Source organism: Lolium perenne, chromosome 2 (genome assembly GCF_019359855.2).
Source record: "Lolium perenne isolate Kyuss_39 chromosome 2, Kyuss_2.0, whole genome shotgun sequence".
Taxonomy (NCBI): Eukaryota; Viridiplantae; Streptophyta; class Magnoliopsida; order Poales; family Poaceae; genus Lolium; species Lolium perenne.
In genome coordinates, this window is record NC_067245.2 from 197,813,561 (window position 1) to 197,830,302 (window position 16,742).

At 43.5% G+C, this 16,742-nt stretch overlaps 2 protein-coding genes across 3 annotated transcripts; one reads left to right on the forward strand and one right to left on the reverse strand.

The window, feature by feature from the left end:
* Window positions 1-4,141: 4,141 nt before the first annotated feature.
* Window positions 4,142-7,921, forward strand: LOC127334332 (RPM1-interacting protein 4). Its single transcript, XM_051360764.2, has 4 exons — window positions 4,142-5,012; window positions 5,905-6,393; window positions 6,496-6,669; window positions 7,637-7,921. Exons 1-4 carry the CDS (start codon window positions 5,004-5,006, stop codon window positions 7,658-7,660), a joined length of 696 nt encoding a protein of 231 aa, XP_051216724.1. The 5' UTR covers window positions 4,142-5,003; the 3' UTR covers window positions 7,661-7,921.
* A 371-nt stretch (window positions 7,922-8,292) lies between these two features.
* On the reverse strand, window positions 8,293-10,572 carry LOC127334333 (violaxanthin de-epoxidase, chloroplastic). Of its 2 annotated transcripts, XM_071826408.1 has the most exons (6): window positions 10,551-10,572; window positions 10,246-10,440; window positions 9,982-10,145; window positions 9,692-9,788; window positions 9,213-9,604; window positions 8,293-9,101 (listed from the first exon to the last, which is right to left on the reverse strand). In XM_071826408.1, the coding sequence occupies exons 2-6, from the start codon at window positions 10,426-10,428 to the stop codon at window positions 8,588-8,590; spliced, it is 1,350 nt and encodes a 449-aa protein (XP_071682509.1). In that variant the 5' UTR covers window positions 10,429-10,440; window positions 10,551-10,572; the 3' UTR covers window positions 8,293-8,587. The 2 variants fall into 2 exon arrangements, with proteins under 2 accessions (XP_071682509.1, XP_051216725.1); XM_051360765.2 differs by lacking the exon at window positions 10,551-10,572 and having other exon boundaries at window positions 10,246-10,448.
* Window positions 10,573-16,742: the final 6,170 nt, after the last annotated feature.

Consider the following 16,742-nt stretch of genomic DNA (forward strand, 5'->3'; position numbering starts at 1 on the left):
GTTTTCATTGAGTTTATATGAAGGAATATTCCATAGGTACTACTTGTATTCCATGTGTTGGATTCAAGTATGGATGCCATGAAGATAAAGATACACCTTGTGTATTGGCATCAAGATCATTGTTTTAAAGATACATATGTGACATGATCAAGAAGAAGAAATGAAGATGGAGTTCTTATGTGGAACTCAATATTAGCCATGCTCTATCTTAAGTGAGTATGAGAAGATACAAAGTTGATTTGGGCAAGTTCAAGATGAGCATCTCAAGTGGATCACATGCTTGAAGCTTGCCGTCCGTTGGTGATAATGGACATGTGAAGATGTACATCTATGGAGCTTTCCCATCATGGTGTATGGGGGAGCATTTGTGAGTCTTCACGAAGCAACGATGATCAAGTTGAGGCATACCGGCTTGTATGGAGCTTGAAGAGCTATCATCAAGATCAAGCGGGATGCGCAAGGCAAAGGTATGACTTTGCTAGGTTTTTTCTTTTACCGGTCTCAAGGTGGTTGATGGGAGACCGGATTATAGGATACATAGCCGCACTATTAAGAGGGGCTTTCGGTTGGGTAACTTGATCACATCATCTTAGGGAGCTCAATCCTTTGCATACTTTGCATATCCTTATTGCTTCTTGGTGTTTGTCTATGTGAGGTTCTTGAGCTTGTTGCTAGCTTTACAACAAGTCCAAGTTCATCGAAAACGGAATCCGCATGCATCTTCTATTGCGTTTTCGAGTTTGGACGTCTTCACCGGTTCTTGACGGTGGGATACTCCCTCTCTAAAATCATCTAAAATGTTCTGAGAGGAGTCTCCATATTTCCAGTTTTTGTTGGGGTTCTATTCATCGTTATCTTTCCAACAAAATTGGTTTCATGCGAATCGGAGTTCGGGAGCAATAGTTATTAAAGAAAAAGGAAAGAGGAGAAAAGTATAAAAAGAAAAAGAGAAAAAGGGGAGGGTGCCGGCCGGCCGACCGGCCCAGCAACCGGCCCACCCGGTCCGCGACCGGGTCCGGCGCTGGTGCCATCCGGGCCGCCTCCAGGGGTCTTTGGCCCACGTCCGGTGGCTGGCCCGGTCCGTGACCGGCCCGCCCTGCCGCTGCCCCGGCCGGACCGGCCTCCCGCCGGCCGGGCTTCACTTCGCCGCGCGGCCCACCGGGCGCCGCTCCGCCTGGGCTGCCTTCCCCGCGGCCCACACCATGGCCGGCGCCCCCTGCTCCCCGCGCGGCCCACACCTATCTGCCGCACAAGCACGCGCGGCCCACGCGCGTTGGGAGCAGCCAGCTGGCCCGGCTGGGCTTTTCCCCTCCACGCGGCCCACCCGCCCCATCCGGCCTGGGAACCGGTCCGACCGGGCTGCTGACCGGCCTGGCCGGCTGCTGCTCCGGTCGGCCGGCCTGGTGGCCGGCTGGGCCGTTTTTCTGCCCGTTTTTTCTGTCTTTTTCCCCCAACAGTTTTCTTTGCTCCCATGCTATAAATAGCTCTTCTTCCACCTTGAGCAAGAGACTTCTTCCCTTTCTCTCACCTCCATTGTTGCATTTGAAGAAGTTGCTCTCTCTCTTGTTCCCCCCCATGATTCTTGCTCATATTTGAGGATTTGAGAGAGGAGATCTAGATCTACACTTCCACCAAACCATTTCTTCTCTAAGTGAGGGAATCTCTTGGGATCTAGATCTTGGAGTCTTTGGTTGACTTTTCCCCTTGTTCTTCCTCTCCAATCTCATCCTAGCATTCGTTGCTTTGGTGGGATTTGAGTGTGAAGGACTTGAACACCTCCGGTGTTCTTGCTTTGCATCATTGCATAGTGTTGAGCTCTCCACGACGATTTGTTCGAGTGAGAGACCGTGAGCTTGTTACTCTTGGAGGGTGACCTCCTAGTTGGCTTGGTTGGTGTCCCGGTGATCTCTTCGTGGAAGATTGTGAAGGGGCCCGGGCTTCTCCTTCGTGGAGCTTGTGAAGTGGTTGTGGAGCTTGCCATCTCCGGAGCGGAGGAAAAGCTAACCATAAGGAAAGGGCCATTATCCTTCGTGGGTGTGGTTCGGAGAATAGGGTGAGCCTTCGTGGCGCGGGGAATCCTTCGTGGGACCTCCACTCCTCCAAACGTGACGTACCTTGTTGCAAAGCAAGGGAACACGGGAATACATCCTCGTCTCCGCGTGCCTCGGTTATTTCTATACCCGAGCTCTCTTTCCTTGTGATAGCCATCGTGCTTGAAGTACATATATCTTGCTATCACTTGTGCTACATATATCTTGTGCCTATCTTGCTTAGCTCTAGTTGCTATTGTTACACTTAGTTGAGCTTAGCATATTTAGGGTTTGTGCTTGTAAACTAAACGATAGTTTAATTCCGCATTCTTACAAGACAAATCCGCAAGAGTTTGTAATTGCCTATTCACCCCCCCCCTCTAGGCGACATCTCGATCTTTCACAATCTCCAGGCATGAGTCGCCTAATGGAGTTCGCCGACGGAGCCTTCCAGAACACGACACTTCGTCCAGATCAATGAAGACATGCGTCAATCAGATCTTCGTCTTGGCTTGAGAGGGACCCTAGGTCTGCCTCCTTTATTGAAACCGAGCCAGTAGCCCCCACGCATCCCACTGGGAACCTGTTGGATCCGCCGCTCCCAAGTGAAATAACGAGACAAGCAAAGACAAAGCCTTCGGCAAGTTAATGACGCCAAATTATGCCGCCATTGTCCGCCCAGATCGTAGTCTAGGCGCGGTTTTCACCAGTTGGCACGTCACCTAAACTCGTCGGTGAGACCACCCGATCGACCACCTCCGGTGGAGGAGGAGGCCACCACCACCATTGCCGGGACAGTTGCCCTTGGTGTCCTCGTGCCGCGAGCATTTCCCGGAGAAACCTGAGCGAGCCATCGTTGAGGGCGACATGAAGCAGCAAGCAACATTCCCGGGCTATAAAATGTGTTCATGTAAGGTCGAGACATGTTAATACACGGTTTATAGACTTTAGAAAATGGAAAATGCTTACAATATGTTGGCTGATGCAGTAGCCGACTTCATTCTAGGCAAGTCCAATGCAAGTAACAACACACAGGTCTCTGCTTGGCTTCACTCTAGGCAGTACAATGCCCCACCGCCGACCCGTGCTCGTACCTTCCGACCCCGCTCCTTTGCACTTCCGTTGCACCTATGACGATCGATGCCCCCCACCTCGCGTCCTGCTAAACGTGTTTGTTGTTGTTGTTCCGGTAGTTTGACATAGTCGCTTCTCCTCCATCAGATGCCATTCCTCCGTGCCGACAAGCTAGCCACCTCGGAGTAAATGACGGTGAGCTCGCCATGTTCGAGCTTGATAGAGCACGAACTCTGAAGCTCCCCACACAGAGCCGACCGGAGAACATAACATCTGTGAATGGATTGATCCACGAGGCGCTAGATTTGGATACAATAATCCTTTGGCATGCCGGATTCATGGCTACCGAGAAGTTTTCAAGCCTCCATTGCTGATAGAGGTTAGTGGAATCGGGATTTTGACATTGCGTACAAAGTTTCGATATGCTTGAAACACACATGTCATTTGTTGCATTCTAATGCTGACATGTTTGAGTGAATTTTGGGTGTGTGCTTGGACGAGATTTCTCCAATGTTGTGAATGTGTTTCTCTGATGTTGTGTGCATTGGGCATATACATAGGATGTGTTGGGTTTTCTTGTTGCAAACGGTTGTACACATTCCCAATGTTTTACCTAACCAAATGAGGATTGTTACATATATTATTTTATTTTGCTACAAAGATGTGCTTGAAATGTTGGAATATTTTTCACAACTTTTAGAGATGACGATTTTTTTTGCAAGCTACACATAATATCATTGCTTTCGTCAGAATTATGTTGCAATGACCGGGCACTCCAGATTCATCACTTTTTTTTCACGTGCAGATTCACAATTTAGTTGGATAGGACGACCAAGGTGACGGATGATTCTCCCCTAGATCAGCCGACAGATTGCTAGGGCCCCAAATAATCACTCCAAACTGTAACCTTTAAGGGGTATAATATCTAATTTTTAACCTAAAAAAGGATAAGGCCAAACTGATGGATGCGACACATTAATATCTCCGTACCATATTTTAGCCAAGAAAATATTTAAATCGGAAGCACACAGTGGCGCTTCGTCGTCAACGGCTTTGTCTTCTTCCCTCCATTCGCTTCTCCCCAACCTCGTCTCCCCACTCTGAATTCCTCCCTCCTTCCTGCGTATGCGTATATATCACACACAAACACGCTTCAGGCTGTGAGGTCAAAAGAGCCACCTTCATTTCCTCTCTCTAGGTGATCTTTCTTGAGGGGATTTTGAGCGGCACGAGAGGATTAACTAGTAGAGTTTGTGTTCTTGGAGAGATTTGTGCCAAGGAGTCCACCTTGAGGAGCTGGTGGCGTCCCCTCTCAGGGTTACCGTGAAAGGATCCACCTTTGACTGACCAAAATTCTTGAAGAAATCTGGTTGCTTCTTGGGAGGGTTGGTGGTTAGATTCGTTGATGTTTGCTCAGTTCTAGTAGTTGGAACGGTGGTTGGCGGCACCTTGTGTGGACAGAATTTGGGTGTTTCTCTGAAGAACCGTGCGGCAAAATTTCTCCCCCTCTGGTTCTTGACTTCTGGGGAAGAATCGATTTTTTTGTTTGATTGGGGAAATTTTGCCAGGGAGCTGCCTTCAGTCCATCCCTTCTTTTTTGCTGGATTGGATAGCTTCTTTGCAAAAGATACCATAAATTTAGAGTTTGAATCATTCCTGGGACTCGGTCTCTTTGAACCGGAAGGGGATATCTTTCGGTCAACCTTTGTTGTGAACTTGATCTAGATTTCGTTAGGTGGTTAGGAGAAAGGAGCAGTGAGGCTCGTGCTGAATTGTCTTTCTGAGGAAGGTTTAGTGAAAGAAAAGTTGGCACTTCCTGTAATTCCTCCTGGAGGATTCTGGTCTGTTTTCTGAAGAAATTTGAAGAAAGGAGGCATCCTAGCCTTTTCTAAGAGGCAAATGGCGGCGGTGAGTGATTTATCTGTACTTTCTCTTATGCTAAGTCACGTTCCTAGTGCGAGAAAAATCTTTAGTTTTTGTTGTCTTGGTGAAGCATGATGCATTTTCAGTTGATGGAGGATATATGTATCATTTCTCTCTCTTACGTTAGCTAATTAATCAGGTAGAGAAACTTCTCATTTCGTGGCCCTTCCTAGCTCGGGCACTGTTAGTTAGAAAGATACTCTTTTCAGGTCGGAGCAATTTTTTCATGTCTAGAAAATGTTTGTGCAAGTTTAATCTGAGGCATTTCTGTCCAGAAACTGTAGATATATATACATTGATGAATGAGCAGTGTATTTAACTGGGTAACCTGCCTGATTGTCTTTTTGTTGTAATTTGTTCATGTTATGTATGCTAGGCGTACTTTATGTTCTAGAAGATAATGTTTCTAAGATTGAGGACAGCACATACTGTTCCAAATAGGATACAAATCCTCTTGAACTAGTTAACACAAATATTAGAATTGTATTTATTGCCTTGATCCAGATTAATTTGACATATAAAAATGTGAGTCACCAACTAGCTTACAGTGCAAACTTAATATTAGCACGCATCATGTAAGATATAGTTCTTCTTTTGTATTAATATCTATCAGCTAGACATCATAGCTGAAATACTCCAGCAATTACATTTGTAGGATTTTTCAGTTTCAGTTACTCTAGAATTAAGAATCTCCTGAGTCCTGACTATACATACTAAGTTGTCATCATAGTTTCGTCTAGGGGAAATCATCAGCATAGTTTCCTATTTATTATGAAAATGATAATTCCTGATTACCGATGGATTATATTTCTTTATGAACCCTAGAACATAGTTGTACTGATATTTCCAAGGTGTAATTTTTTATGTCGTTAAACAGAAACCACGCATTCCTGCATTTGGAGACTGGGAGAACAGTACTGAAGAAGTCCCGTACACACAGAAGTTTGAGGGTGCGCGGAAGAGCAAGAAAACAGGCGTTTATGCCAATCCAAATGAGCCAGGACGTCAACCCGAACCTCCTCACAAGTCACCTTTGAATCCATCAGCATATACACCTGATCCTCGAGAACAGGGTCCAAGGACTCCACAACATGGAAGAAGGCCTGCAAACGATCCCCATCACCGCGAGGCTGTTCCAGTAAGACAAACAAATCCTCAGCGGGAGCAATTGGGTGACGGTAGCGCACCAAGAAGCCCATACAGAAATGCTGCTGGATCTGCTTCACCAATGCATTCAAACAGTCCATCAAGGCCGAAGCCCAGGGCAACTGGAATGCAGACTCCAGAAAGGAGGGCTTCGTCAGATGCTCATGGCCAGCATACTCCTGGAAGGAGCAGAATGAGGCCGAGTAACCAAGGCTACAACGTAGTACATTCTAATCCTTGGTTTCTTATTGGTCTTCAAAATGTATGTGTGTACATGTGCTTGTGGAGTAATGAGCTATTGCTTTTGCATTTCTGAATCCAGGCTGAAGAGGAAGTGGCTGTTCCACCATTTGGTGAATGGGATGCGGGTGATGCGACATCAGGTGAAAAGTATACGGGTATCTTCAACAGGGTGAGGGATGATAAATTGTCGCCTGACTCGTCTTCCAGGCAGCAGTCATCTGGTAACCGCAGACAGGACAATAAGGTTGAACAGGTAGTAAAAGCAACTCCTAAGTAAACTGTTTATGGCTTCTACTAGCATTGATTTACTTACCTTTGTCTGACTTCAAAATTTGGACTGCATACCACCCTGCAACTTGGAAATACCATGCATTTTCATAAGGGAATTGGTAGCTTTACTGTCATCTATTATAGCCATGAAAAACCAAATAAAAGTAAGCAATCTGGTAATCGAGTCCTGTGTCCGTCAGCAAGATAGCAACCAATCAGTTTTGTGGTTCATGTAATACGTGTTAGACTAGTTATTTACTGCAGCACAGCCAGTGGAATTAAACTGATTACAAATGTGCAAATAAAAACCTGAATAAATTGACAACGTACCGCAAAACTGTCCAGTCATGTGATATGAACCTGACTCTCAGTGGTGTAGCTATGTGTAGTTCAGCCACTGCTTACTCTGACTGTAAATAATGAGTAATTTATAATTTCAAATAGACGTGGTTCTATACTGACTTAATTTGAAGTGTTTAATCTTAATTTCAATTCTAACCATCCTACCATTTTAATTGTAAGTACTAATAAAAGTAAGTATTGCAATGATGATTCATAGTGGTCTTTTAATGCACCCTTGTGAAAAGTTAGTGTAATGAATATAGTGTGGTTGATAACTTCAGTACATAAGGTACAACCAAATTCTTAACCATTTAATCATATTCAATATGCATATTTGTTACAGTAGTAAAAAACAGCAATACCATGTGTAATCTGCTTTATTTGTATTGGTTATGGCCTTATGGGTAGATCTCAAACTTTGCAGTTTGGATACAATGCTGTTAGTGATTTCATTATTAAATCACTTCTTTTTGCATAAATGCAAATATTGGTGTCTATATCTTTATACTGAACATATGCTCAGAGCAACTACCATTATCTGTTTCTATTTCATGTGATATTCGAAAGACATTTTAATCGTTAACTGACATTTCTCTCTTTTTCTCCAGACATGCCCTTGCTGTATACTTTGATAAAATGGGGATATGATCACAGAGATTTCTGAAGAACTTCCTGGGTTACTTGTGGAACAAATTGTCATTCTTGTGAAGAATTTGTCATGAAACTCTCTCATGTTTTCTTCCCAATGCTTCTTAGTTATTCTGTTGGTGTGAGTATGTACCTATAATTGCATTGTTCTATGATTTATGTTCTTTTCTTATGTGAAACATATATGTGATGCAACTGAGATATGTGGAATTGTGAATTGAGAAGTATGGAGCAGCACTTTTCCTGGGAGCCGAGTATATTCTTGTGGTTACACTAAAATCGGGTGCTTTTTTTTTGCAGATTGTATTTAAGTGCCCAATCTAATTTCATGTGTTTTTGTTCCCTCGCCAGATGTATACAACACTGGGTGAAAAATTCATTTCGGCTTTGTTTGAAAGAGCATAGAAGGCAAAAAAAAAAGTTTGACCTTTTACTACTGTTTTCAATCGAGCTAGTGCAGAGTAATTTTTAAGTTGCTAAATTTACCATCAACTTCCCTAAAGAGACTCTTTTTGCGAAAAGTTTTATGAGATTGTTGATGAATCTAGTCTGGTTTTCATTTTACATTAATTAAGAACTCAAATTGCCATGAAAAAAGAAAAGGAGAATAACAGAATTGAACTATCCCCAGAAAGCAGGTACTCATGGTATATTAGGAACAGTTGTATAAAATTCTGTACCTTCATTGGACACACAGATTACATACTTACGGATGCTTTACACATAAGCTAGTCTGGGAGCATGTACCTATGTGTAAAACATTATGAGATTCAAAATTTTGGTGTCTGTTGAACAACCTGTTACTGTAGGTATCGTATATGCAATTAGAATCTACATTGATCATCGCTGGATGGCATGCACCCTGTTCTGCAAATCCCCCTTGCATAGGCTGAAGTGGCTGCTAGGACTAGCTATCTTAGCTTCCTTATCGGCAGGGAACGGCTGAAGAGCTCCTCAACCTCGGTTGCCTCCAAGTTCAGCTTGTCCAAAATTTCCATCTCCTCCTTGCTCAAACCCTGAAAGAAGTTCATTACGTCCTGTTTGACCTCCATGATGCCATCTGCTAGCCTCTTAACCAGTGTCTCCTCCTCCTTCTCCAGTTCCAGGACCTCGCCCTCGAGCTCCCCCTCGAGCTCCTTTACCTCGTCAACGATGATTTTCTCCCCTTTCTCGACAGTCTTCTCGATCCTATCCGCGAGAGCAGGCTCAGGACCACACGTGTTGTCTGTCCTGATGAACGTGGAGAAGTCACGCCCTACGCTTTTCGCGGCCCTTTCTAGCTCAGGCACAATTGTCTCAGGCACCACTTTGCTTCTTGTGTATATAACCGCACCACCATATCCATCCCATGCGTCGTTTCTTCCACGGTAGTATACAAATATGTAGTCATCTTCCTTGTTCTCTATTTTCGATGAGAGGATGTACCTACAGTTCAGAAAATGTTCAGCTGATTTCAGTTTGAAAAACAAATGTTAAGCTGATAAACTGAAGTACTATAACAATGGTCAGAATTTCAGTTTGTAGAGAGGGACATACCAGTCATCTTGGTAGTGCAGGTACTCGTTGTCATGGTTATAGAGTATTGCTGGTTGTGCGGGATCCTGCACGAAGCGCTGCACGGCTCCCCTGGTGAAGAAGCCGGTGTCGGGGGTCTGAATCCTCCATGCCAAATTTGCAACAAGTCTGTCTCCCTCGACATGAAACTCATGAAGCTGGCAATCGAATGCATCGAACGTTGGATTCAGGCCACTTGAAATGTACCACTTGCCAGTAAAATCTGCGATGTTGAAGCTCTTGACGAGGGCAGACGGATCAGGGACCGGGAACTCGCCAACATCAGACTTTTGCGGGACGCACTTTTTGCGCGAAACAGCGCACTCGTTGAACTCATCGACCACGCTGTTCCCGAACAGATCCGCGCATTTGATCTATGGTGGTGACAAGGCAGAAGGCAGTGTTATTTTATTTGTCCGGAGACATAGAGCTGAGTCAGTGTTTCTGGACAAGTGAATTACCTGACATTCGGTCTCGTCAGGTCGATTGTTGCATGTGTTTAAGCATGCCACGTTTGCTGCACATGCTGGGTTGGCTATACATTTGGCCAGCTCTATCCTGAAATTAGTACCATTTGATTAAGGCAAGTAACACATGAAACATAACAAAATCTGCATATAGCCTACTAATTGTACTACACGCATACAGCCGAATGTGCTTTGTATTATTATGAAACAAGAATAAACCGTATTGTCAATGCCCAATATGCAAACAAGGACTTGGGTTTAACTTGAACAGAATAAAGAGTGACCTGCATTCTTTGAGCAAGCAAGTGCATGTCTTGAGCGCATCGGTGGCGCCAGCAGAAGGGACTAGGAGAACCACGCACGCCGCGAGCCCTGACACCGTGACCAGCTGCAGTTTGCTCCAGCTCTTGATGCTACTGAAAACGTCCGGTACCGCGTGTACCTTAATCTGGAAAAAAAATCATGACTGTCTGTCTTAGCAGTAGTAGTAGAACTAACAAGAAGTGAAGCGAGATTGTTACCAAGAAATGGGCGAAATGAGGACTCACCTCGGACTGAGAGCTTTTCATTTGGAGGAGGTGATCGGTCCTCCATAGGCTAGCCCTCACGCAGCACCGGTGGAAGCTGCGGCTGCCGCTGGTGGCCGTGCCTCTAGAGCTGGCGGCGTGGAGATTGATGCCGGGAGAGCCCTCGGTCGGGAAGGCGCGGCTCACGCACTGCCGTAGCATCATCTGCGCCGCAATCTGCATTTCTTCAGAGTAAAAAATTTCAGTATGCCAGCAATCACACAGGAACCCAGAGCGGAAGGGATTGCGTAATCAGGGAATGCGGCAGAATCGAGAGGGAAGCGAACCTGAGCAGCCAGAGCGAGGCGCGCGCGTGGGATGGGAGGTACGCCGAGATGGAGATGGAGATTGGGGGATAGCGCGGCGCGGCCGGATAAAAGGCAAAGCTTGGCTCTGGAGAGAAGCGCGCGGACTTGCGGCGCGGAGCAGCCACCACCACCAGAGTTCACAGCCTACGATAAGCACGGGCGGGTCCCCGAGGCGGAGAAAATAACCAAGAAACCCCATCACATTTGCGATTAATTTGACGCGAAACTATAAAAAACCCGTTGACCAACGGGAGAATGATCCCTCCCTTGGCTATACGTTGTTAGATAGGATGAGACTCTCCAGCGATTTCTCGCTACGGATGATAACCCGTTTAGTTCGCCCTCCAGCGATTTCTCGCTACGGATGGGATTCGAACCCGGGTGGGCTGGCTGCGCACTCGCCTTGCCTTGCCACTGAGCTGGACCTCAGTTCTCATTTGACGCGAAACTATCATATTTGGATTTTTTTGACACATAAATGCCACTTTTTGGCAGGATCACGGTGCGGAGCTCTTTGCTAGGTGTTTCAGCAAGATTCTGACGAGTCTGCCCCACACGGTGCGGAGCTCAATGTCATATATGACTAATTTTTGTAAGCATCGATCTGTAGCCGAAAAATATGTAGCTTTTGGAGGATGGTGCATAGAAAGGAGGTTTCTAGGATGTGCGGTGAAGTTGTGTGCATTTATTTGAGTTATGTTATTCTTTTGGATTGTTCAATATATAGGTGTGAATATGTAATATGTAGGAAGTAGCATGTCAATGTATTTATGACATCTATAGGAAGCAGAACGTTGTGATTGTGAAATGGGTAGATCTAGAATGGCCACCAACAATGCAGAATGCAACTGTAGAATTTTGGGATATGTATGGACAAGTCTTGAGAACATGGAGAAGAACTTTCAATTGCCATATGAGGAAGATAAGCTACACTTGGATTTTAGGAATGCTCAAGATGAACTTAAGAGAGTTGTGGACGAGAACAGGCCCGGGCGGCCAGATGTGCCGAGCGTGCACCTAGCACAGGGCCCCAGAAATTTGGGGGCCCCAAATTTCTATATAAACCCATATATTATGTATAGGAAAAAAATAGAAAAGGGAATAGAAAGGAAGCTTACTTGGGCCTTGAACGCTGCACCCGCACGTCTTGTATTGGTAACTCACTCTGCGCTCGCAACACGAAGGGACATCGCTAGATGCAAGCCACGAGGCAGCCGCCAGCTAACGATTAGCGATTAGCAAACCATCCTCGCTTCGCCTCTTCTCCAGTTTTCCTCGGTCCTTCTCCCCTATCGCCTCATACGATATCCCCTGTTCCGATCTATCGTGGAAAAGACAGCCACAGCGAGCCGAGCCACGGAGTCATCGACGAGAAACCTCTATTCGATTTTACCAGGCATGTCTTTGACTCCCGCTCCGTCTAACCATTAGAGGAGGTAATTCGATTTTTCCTCAAATTTTGCTTTCTTGGCTGATCCCTGATCATCAATGTTGGGTCATGCATCTAATCTTTTTTGGCTTTGTTATTTTATTTTGTGTATGTAGTGTTTTAGAATCAATGGGGCATGATTCCGGTGCTAAAAAGCGAAAGAGAAAAAAAAAACGGACTCTAATCTACAACTACTTATAAAGGCAAGAACTTGGCAGGAACATTTGATCCCAGCCATCCATGTTATCAGATCTGACGGACGATTTTGCTCCAATGACATTGCACTTCCTTCCGTATTTACTACTACCAATAACTCATGACTTTTTCCCAGTTTTCATCTTCCACTAATCTCGGATCGTCTCCTCACTCTTCGCATGATTGTTTCTGCTCCGCCTCGAACTCGCTCACCACACCGCCGTCAGCCGCCGGATACCTCTCGGTGAGCAGCTCCCTTCCTCCTCGAGCCCCACACATGCATGGCTCCAACGTCGCCTTCCCTGCAGCCGAACTGTCCCGGCCGGAGATTGCATCGGCGGCATGCAATGGCAATGTGGGAGAGATTTTTTATGCGGCTATGGCAGATTGTGTGAAGAGGCCGCGCTGCATTGCTTCAGATAAGGCTGGGTCCGTGCCGGTGAGTTGAAGGATTTGGATTGAGATGGCTATAGATGCAGACGTCCTGGTATTGTTGAAGTGTCTTGCTTTATTACCCGGAAAAAAGAAGAAGTGTCTTGCTTCGATTGAGCACTACAATTCTGCTCCTGACTTCTACCAATTGGATTCACGGTTCAATTTCCGGATCGAGTTATTGATTAATTGGCTCAATTTAGTTCGCGTTTAGGCTTTTTAAAAATTAGATTTTATCCAATTTGACTAAAAATATAGGAAAAGACTATCAGCATCTATAATACCAAATGCATATAATATAAAAATATGTTTTATGAAGATTCCAATACTATAACTTTTACATTATGCATGCTAATATTTTTTCCTAAATATTTAGTCAAATATTATAAAGTTTAACTTTGACTAAACCCAAAACGCAAACTAATTCTAAACGGAGAGTACTTATGTATTAGATAGATGGTCATGCAATTATAGTAGGATCAGTGGTATTGGTACTTCTCTCCCAACGAAAGCACCATGATTTCGGATAGACATTGAATAAGATGACATGAGATGAAATTGATTTATGAAAACATGGGGATCTTTATACTCAAAGTTATCATTTTCACTTTAAAAAGATAGAAACAAGCACAATTAGAAAAGGGAACTTGTGAAGCAAAATATGTCTATAAAAAGATGTCAGATATTTATTAAAATTTGGATATATCTATAAAAATACATATAAATTTCGATAAACTGCGACATCATTTCATGGACAGGGGTAGTATATGATTCAAAAAGTTTTGTTGTATTGTGAATACGTGCATTGCACGTACACACTAACTAGTTCAATCTCAAAAGGGGGCTATGGACAAGTTTATTATAAAAAAACAAAAGTGTCTTCTGACAATTAGTCGGCCTACCACGCTTGCACTAGATATTATTCCTTACAATAATGCTAGAGGTGGTCAGCGGAACGAAGCTTTTCTAAATTGAAGCTATTGAAGTCGTATATGGGTACTATGATGACACAACAAAAACTCAATGATTTAGCGACAATATCACTCGAGAGTGAAATGTTGGAGAAGATTAATTATGAGGATATCATCGAAGATTTTATTTCGAAGAACACTAAAAGAATGATGTTGTTCAAATAAAAATTATGCAACCAGAAGTGAAATAGGTATGGTTCTCAATATTTCCAATTGTTGTGTAAGATATTAAAACATATACGGAGTACATCATATTTGTTGAACATTTTAATTTTTTTTGTAAAATAGGGCCCCATTTTTAAATTTCGCACAGGGTCCCGGATTTTGCCGGCTCGGCCCTGACGAGAATCAGGTGACACTGGGTCTTAAGGCAAAAGCAGAACAAGCTCTACTTGATGCAAGAGTTGAACTGGAGCAGCTTGCCATTCAAATATGCACAAAGTGATGAGAATTAAGGTAGAGAAGGACACAAACAAGTTCAAGGAAGAAAAGAGAAAGCTAGAGTTCATAATTGCTAATCTACTCAAGATGAAGGAATAGACAAGGGGAAAGATGAGGAAGATCAGATAGCTTTCTCAAGAATAGTTGAGCCCTGATGGGATGCATGCAATATTATCTGTAAGATGTAGTGTTGGATATATCCTAGTATTGTTGAGACCTCAATAATTTGGGTTGAATTGATGTGTTGAACTATTTACTATAATATGTTGAATGATGTGATGAACTGATGTATTGAACTATTTTTTATAATATAGTGAATGCCTAGATTAGGTTTAGACATTTAAGGTCTCTACATCCAGACAAGATGATGTCGAGACCTTTAAGGTTTAGGTTTAGACATTTAAAGCCTCGACATTGAGACGAGACAATGTCGAGACCTTTAAGTTTAGGTTTACACATTTAAGGTCTCAACATCGCGACGAGACGATGTCGAGATCTTAGGGTTTAGGCTTAGACATTTAAGGCCTTTGAGACATTCAAGAGATATAAAAACTGACAAATAAACAAACAGGACCAAGTTTTGTTCAACATCGCATAGCTTGTTCAACATCATACAACTTATTCAACATTACAGGTTCCAAATTTAAAGGTTCAACAACACACAAAAGGACTAGGTTCAACATCATACAAAAGTACTAGGTTCAACATCACATAACCAGACTCAACAACAGACAAATAAAAGGACCATCTTCGACATCACATGACCAGGTTCATCTATATCTCCCATCCAGAGGACCTTGGTTTGCATCTCTGCCTGCAGATGCATTTGCCCGAGCAGTAAAGTAGCCCATGATACCTCTTGCCGCAACATCTGAGGAAGAAGGTGTTGTGGTTGGAGCATCTGGTCTAGAAGAAGAAGGTGTTGTGATTGGGGCATTTCCTCTAGAAGAAGAAGGTGATGTGCTTGGAGCATCTGTTCTATAAGAAGAATGTGATGTGGTTGGAGCATCTGGTCTAGAAGAAGAAGATGCAACACTTGGACCTGCTTCATGAGGAATGGACCTAATTGTCTAGAGAAATCGACAAATAACCTTCAAATGAAATTCACATATCATCTTTTCACTAATATTACCTTGTGGTTATTTTCCCAAGTGCAAGGTCTAGTCTCAGAGGTTGTGAGAAGCTAGTGTACTTGTGCCCTTGCGACTTGCAGTTGTCGCATGTTATAGTGTCCACCCTAGAATATTCCTTCAGTTTTGGTACTTCATATTTTCCTTTTCTCCTCTTTTCCTTCCTTCTTCCCTTCCAGTGATCTTTGAAACCTTGTGGCATTATGTCTTCAATGCCAGTTTTGGTCCGGCCATGTTGCTGATGCATAAGATAGAAAACTGGTCTGTAGCTGTTCAAATACATGGGTTTTCTTGAAGAAGTCAGATACAAAATCCTCTCGATGCTTCTGTGCTTTGTAGATTGCACTAACATCATATGGTTGCAAGGCAGTCCATATGAATCCCATTTTTTGTAAGAACAAGTTCTATTATCCAAGCTAACCTCATAAGTGTTATCATCACTTGCCACTTGCGAGAGACTAGCATCTTCTCTTTTAGGTTCACAAGGCCTTGCAATTTTTTGATCATTCCAAGCTTCTTTGCATAAAAGGATGTGATTTCCCAATGTGAAATTTCTCATCCTTCCCTTTTATCATCAAATCTGAATCCCCATAAGCACTGTGGCTACCGGTTTGTTTCTCACATCTAGAATGTGTTGTGCACTTCACTCAAATTTTTGTTCACCAAATCAGTTTTGCAATTGGTGTCCATGGCCCACCTTGCACATGTGTGCACATGAATTTTGTGCAGCCATTGCCAAGCTAGCTTGCATTGCTTCTTCATTTCTTCCATTGGCATGTCATATTGATGCTTGGTTTAAGAATAGGCTACATTGTCCATGCATTTCTTCAAATCCTCTCCTCTAAAACCTGCAGCTTGGAAATTGGCATAAATGTGCTTGAGGCAAAATCTCAGAGGAAAATTAGGAAACACTATGCTAACAGCTTTTATCAGCCCCTTCTGCTTGTGAGACATTATGGTGTAGTACCCAAAATGCCCTTGTTCTCCACCTAGAGCTTCCTTTAACTGTTCCAGAAACCACTGCCAATTTGATGTATCATGTTTAGCAACAATAGACTAGGCAATTGGATAAATATTATTGTTGCCATCTTTGCTAGTTGCTGCAAGAATTTCAAGAAAACTCTGCCTTCCAAAAGCATTAACACAAAAGAATAGTCCATGAAATCTTGCTCTATCACTAATGAATACTTGCTGCCCTCTTTGCATTGATTACCGCTCTTCTTTTGTGGGAACAGTGACAGTGATGACAATGCACCTAGACCCTGGTTTTTTTATCTATGATAGTTTGCAGCTGTGATATTGTTTCTTGTGATCACCCAAGACCAATTCCCTGGCTCTAGTGTTTGCCCTGTCAGCAATCCTCTTATGCATATCAACACCAAAGTCCTTTTTAATTAGCCTTGTAAACTATAGATGTGATGCGTGTGTTAGGATCTGACCTCAACTTGTCCACATAGACATTTCTAAGCCAGTTTATTTTAATTATGTTCATTGAAGTTTCTCTTGGAAATGAGTGCTCCAAATGTATTTTCTTAATGCAGAAGGTTTTCTCATGCTTTATCTTGGAAGCTGA